Below are 5,565 nucleotides of genomic sequence, written 5' to 3'. Positions count from 1 at the left end.
GAGGAGAGGAGAGGAGAGGAGAGGAGAGGAGAGAAGAGAAGAGAAGAGAAGAGAAGAGAAGAGGAGAGGAGAGGAGAAGGGGCGGAGAAAGAAAAGAGGGGGGAAAGAGAGGCAGTAGACAGGGAGAAAGAAAGGAAAGGGGAAAAGAGGAAGTAGACAGAGAAGAGATGGAGAGGTAGGGAGAGGGAAGTGTAAGAATGAGGACTGAAGATAAAAAGGAACAGCAAGTGGGCTGAGGCTGTCCCTCTGCGGTAAGCTGTGGTAAGGCCTGGCAACTATGAAGCCCTGGTTTGATGCCCAGCACCACCACAAGAAAACAAATCAAAAGGAATGCACATAAAAACTATAGAGGATTGGTAGAATGTCTGCCTTGAATATATGAAGTCCTGGGTTAGATCATTATACAAACTGGGTGTGGCAGCGTACCAGCTGCACCCCAGCACTTGGGAGGTAGAGGCAGGAGGGGTTCAAAGTCAGTCTCTGATACATAGAGTCTGAGGTTAGCCTGGGATTCCAAAAACAAAAACCTAGATCAGGTCTAGAGATGTGTCTCAATGCTTTCCTAAGAGAGGTGAGGACCCAAGTTTAATCCGCAACACTTTCAAAACAGAGAAACCAGAATGAGATTGCCCCACCAACCAGAGCCTAGGAGAGCCTCGAGAATTATATGAATATCATATTACTGCAGCAAAACAATTTTTTAATTTATGGATCACATGCAATTTTGTACTTAGAAGAAATTACACAATGGAAAACTGAAAAGAATTTAAGGACTGGAAATCACCCACACTTCTTTTGCATACGATTTTGATATACCAGCTGCTTCTCAGAATCATAGCACTAAAGGAAATGTTTTCTCCCAGCTCTCTTTAACAATACCTACTTGTTACTCTTACTCACATTTAAACACCTGTTTTGAGTGAAGTGGGTTTGGCTCATGCACATGGCTCAAGTGTTCCAGCAAGGAGACAAGCAGCAGCTGGTTTGCCACTAGGAAAGGGAACGTGGGCTGCTGCAGGGGCTCTTTTAACACTTGGAGCTCTGCTGGAACATCGGACTCTAAAATAAGAACAGGGAAAAGCATTACCAGGAAGCATGTCTTATGATGACAATAGCATGTTCTAATGAAGACAACACAAATAATGGATTTGAAGGGGACTAACCCGGTCAGAGTGGTCATGGTGAGTCAGGTTAAGAAAGGTATTCTGCGACTGGGGAGACAGTGGATAATGTGCATACCATGTGCGCACCAGGCCCAGTGTTTATATTCCTAGCACCCACAGAGAAGTCGAGCAGGTATAGCCACACGGCCCGGTAATCCCAATGCCTCTGACAGGATGTAGAGTGTCCCTGTAGAAAGCTATCTAATTAGACTTGCCAACTCTGCAAGTTCCAGGTTCTGTGAAAGACCACACTTCAGTGAAGACAGAGGAGAACATTTGAGGTAGACACCTGGTATCTGTACCCATGCACATTTGAACACAAATACACACAAACATACACACCACACATATATAGACATTAAAAAAAAAAAAAAAAGGTAAGACTTTTCTGGAGGTGAACCTGAGTTGAAGCTGAAGGACCAGGGTGGCCTTAAACTCACAGCAGTCCTCCTGCCTGTGTGCCAATGCTGGATTACAGGCTAGTGCCACCATGATCTTCAGGCTTCTTTATATTCATTATTTCTCTTTTCAGCAATAAGAAAAGTCTATTCTTTTCAGGTCTTTTGGGGGGTGGGGGATGGGGGTAAGGGCAGATTAACGCTAGGGTTACCAACATGACATGCAAGAGCTCGTACTGCTGAGCTACAGCCCAGATAAAAAATTCTACTCTTTAATATGAAAAGACAAATAATAATCAAATCAATATTTAAGAACTTAAGAAAAAATGGGGACTGGAGAAATGGCTCAGCGGTTAAGAGCACTGACTGCTCTTCCAAAGGTCCTGAGTTCAATTCCCAGCAACCACATGAGACCTCACAACCATGTGCAATGGGGCCCAGTGCCCTGCTCTGGCGTGTCTGAAGACAGCGACACCATCCTCACATACATAAAATAAATAAATCTTTTAAAAAAAAAAAGAGGAGGAAGACAGGAAGTTAAAGTGGGGGGAGGAGTGGGGTGGACCTCAGGGGACTTAGGGAGGAGTAGGAAGTGAACCCAATCAAAATACAGTGTGTACATATGAATTCCTACAAATAATAAAGTATGTATTTTAAAAAAATACCTGAGGATCTGGCTTAGTTGGTAGAGTCCTTGCCTAGCCCTGGGTCCAACCCCCCTAAAACCAGACACAGTCACACATAAGCTAGTGCCTGTGATTCCAGCAACAGAGAGAGAGAGGCAAGAGGATCATAAAGTTTTAGTTTATCCTTGGCTACATAACAAGTTAGAGGCTAATTTGGGATACATGAAACCCTAATGCTAACAAAATACTGTAAAATAATTTAAGAAGATGACAACTTTTGAAAGGCCAACACAGGCTAGTAAATTGGCTTCACTGTTAAGAATACATACCCTGCAGAGGACAGAGATTCAGTTCCCAGCACCCACACCTGGGGACTCGGAAATCCAGCTCCAGGAGGATCTCATGCCTCTGGCCTCTGCAGAGACCTGCACTCACGTGCACACACCCATACAGATTCACACATGATTAAAAATTATGTTTTTAAAGGCCAACAGACACTCAAATTAAGTAAAATGGAAAAGAAAGGCTGAAGAAAGCTCCCACTTCCCGGTCGCAGTTACAAGTAGAAGAGGAGAGGTAAGTAGAGAGGAGACTGACTCCAAGCGCTCGGGAGGAGAAGATGTCAGCGGCACGTACCAGCTGAATGGAGTTCTAGACATTTGCCAAGCAGGATGTCAGCAAACATACAAGAAACAGATAATCTGATTCAATCTCAGGAAAATATGTTCCAGACAGCCCATCAGTAAGAGAAAGGCTCAGCCTGGTGAATCAGTCTTTTAGTGCTAGCTACTTTCCAGGCTAATGCAGATTCAAAGCCAGAGTGGGCTTCTGGGTGAATTTAATGGGCAACTTAATGACACCCTGTCTCAAGGATACAAAGTTAACAGAGGGATGAGAGAGGAGCTCAGTGGCAGAGCACTGGACTAGCTTGCACAAGATCCTACATTCAATCACCAGTTTAAAAAAAGAAAAAAGAAAAGGTATTGTTATTGTTTTGTTTTGTTTTGTTTTGTTTTTAGGCAGGTTGAAGGATTAATCCAAGGTAATACTTTTGAAACACTGGTGACTAATGAAAGAAAATGAATGACTTGGAACACAGACTCACTAAAACCACAGAAAGCACCTCAAGCAACTAGGTTTGAGACTGCTGTTTGCTGTAGAATTCCTACAATGAACTACTAACGTTACATTGAGGCTTTGAATTTTCTGACTCTACCATTAATTGGCAGTATGATCTCTTCAAAGCATTCAGACCACCTGTAAAATGTCACTTAACTATTGGCTTCTACCTATTAAAAGTGATATTAAATGTTCCACAGATCTTTCTATGTTTAAAAGACAGTAACTAACTGTTCTTCATCTCTTTAGAAGGAACATCGCTATGTACGCAGCACAGTATTAGCAGAAGAGCAGAGAAGTTTGAAAGCTTGTCCAAGATCACTCCCTTCCAGAATAATCTTTGGTTTGCAGAAACTCTTATCACCACGTCACAGAAAAGATGGACTTGCATGTTTACAGCTGGGTCCTTTCCTATGACACACACTTTCTTTGCTCAGGAGCTACAGTTAACTTGCCACTTGCTGTATGGGAAAATCTGCATATCCATTTGAAAGGTTATCTTACAACCACCCTCTATAAAGCCTACTGAGTTACCACTAAGAGCAGTTTTTATTTCTCATTGTGGTCAATTATTACAGGCAGGATTTAAGAATGAAAATGGAAAAAACTGAACTTATGTTCATGTACACCCCTAACTCCATTACAGCATATTTATTTTGAGCTTCAATCAAATATGTAACCTTACCAATCATCCTGTGGGATGTTATAAAGCTAAAAAAAAACCCTTGAATGTATGTTTCAGGGGCTGGAAGATAAACCTAGGATTTCACTCAGTCTAAAACATCCTGCCACTGAGCTACACAGCTCCTGCCCCACCATAATTATCCATTTTTTGTTAATTTGAGACACAGTCTTATGTACTGCAAACTGCCCTGGAACATGGGCTCGAGCTGACCTTCATGTCCTGATCCTCCTGCCTCTACTTTCCATATGTTTGGGTTACAAGTGTGCACCACGACTCAGTGTATTCACTGTTGAGAGCACAATTTCTTTTTCAAAATGGCTCAACCAACTGCACTTTCTGTAAAATACTAGAACGTTGACCTACATAGAATCGATGTTTTGAAGATCACTCGCCTTATGTTACACAATTTGATTTACATGTATCAAAAGCCTCAAGAAAATTTGAGCGTTTGTATACTACCTCGCTAGGAGAAATCATTACTTATCTAATCCGTAAAGCAGGTCTCATTCTAGCAGTGAACAAAGATTACACTCAGCGACCGAAGAAAAACAAGTCTGGGCATGGAAGTGAAAAGCGGCCTCGGAGAAGTGGCGCAGAACAGAAGTCAAGAAATATAAATGCCCACAAACGGACAGGTCGCAGACGCTCTTGGAATAAATATTTACCTAACCCTTGACGGCCCGCCCGCCACCTCCCGATGCCCTACAGCTCTGAGCCCGAGTTCGAGCCCGGCGGCGACCTAGGGCCTTAGGTGGCCCTCGCGGACCACTGGCGCGAGGGAACTCAGGTGGACAGCGAACCGAGGGACTGCGCGAGCCATCCCAGTCTTACCATCATACTTGGGGTCCGACACCTCTGCGGGGAAGTCGATGGCAGGAGGCGCGGTCACCGCCCCCGCCCCCGCAGGGTCGTCGTCTGTGTCGCGCTCGCCATCCACGGAGCCGCCCCCCAGCATCGCCGTCGCGAGCGTGGATAGCAACCTCGCTCAGCCTGCCCCCTGACGCTGTGGGCCCATACAGCCTCCCCCAGCCGGAAGTAACCCAAGAGCCAACGGAAGTCCCGCCCCTGTGACCAGGAAGCTTCTGTCGGGGGGCGGGCTATTCCTGCCCCGCCCCTTTTTCCGAGAAGGAAATATTGGCTGATCCCGTGCGGTGTGGGCAGGACAAACAGGGAGGTACCCGCTCGGCGCAGCGTGGTGCTGGCCCTCCTTGACCGTGGTGGGTTGTGTCTGGTCCTCCTTTGCTCTTCCCAGATTTTTCCTGTAAACATCATAAACGCTCAAATCTCGCACCTGCAAGCTTTTCTCTGGAAAGTATAATAAGCAAGGTGACCCAAACTCAGAAAGACAAAGACCGCATGTTCCTCCCTTATGCAGATATCCCAACCTGTAATGGATATACCTGGGAGTAAGTGTGGGTAAAGCCTAACAAACCAGAAAGGAGACCAAGAGAGGGTAAAAAGTGATGCTGGGGAAAGGGCAGATAAATGGACACCGAAAATAAACCGAGGAGAAGATACATGGTGCGCGGGGGAGCGGGAGACAGAGAAAGTAGAAGCAGTATTTCATGGATTTT

The 5,565-nt window shown here is 45.0% G+C and overlaps 1 protein-coding gene across 1 annotated transcript in view; it reads right to left on the bottom strand.

Annotated features, from left to right (window-relative positions):
• The window catches only part of Eif2ak1 (eukaryotic translation initiation factor 2 alpha kinase 1), a 38,771-nt gene extending 33,728 nt beyond the window's left edge, over nt 1–5,043 (bottom strand). Inside the window, exons 1-2 of the mRNA XM_031338648.1 lie at nt 4,823–5,043; nt 901–1,059 (exon numbers count right to left, since the gene is read on the bottom strand). Coding sequence (XP_031194508.1) covers nt 901–1,059; nt 4,823–4,946 — 283 coding nt within the window. The 5' untranslated portion in view covers nt 4,947–5,043. The remainder of the gene's footprint in view (nt 1–900; nt 1,060–4,822) is intronic.
• Between the last annotated feature and the right edge of the window lie 522 nt (nt 5,044–5,565).

This window comes from Mastomys coucha, unplaced genomic scaffold (genome assembly GCF_008632895.1).
Source record: "Mastomys coucha isolate ucsf_1 unplaced genomic scaffold, UCSF_Mcou_1 pScaffold22, whole genome shotgun sequence".
Classification (NCBI taxonomy): Eukaryota; Metazoa; Chordata; class Mammalia; order Rodentia; family Muridae; genus Mastomys; species Mastomys coucha.
Note: the sequence above shows the minus strand (reverse complement) of the source record. Positions and strands in the feature narration are given on the sequence as shown.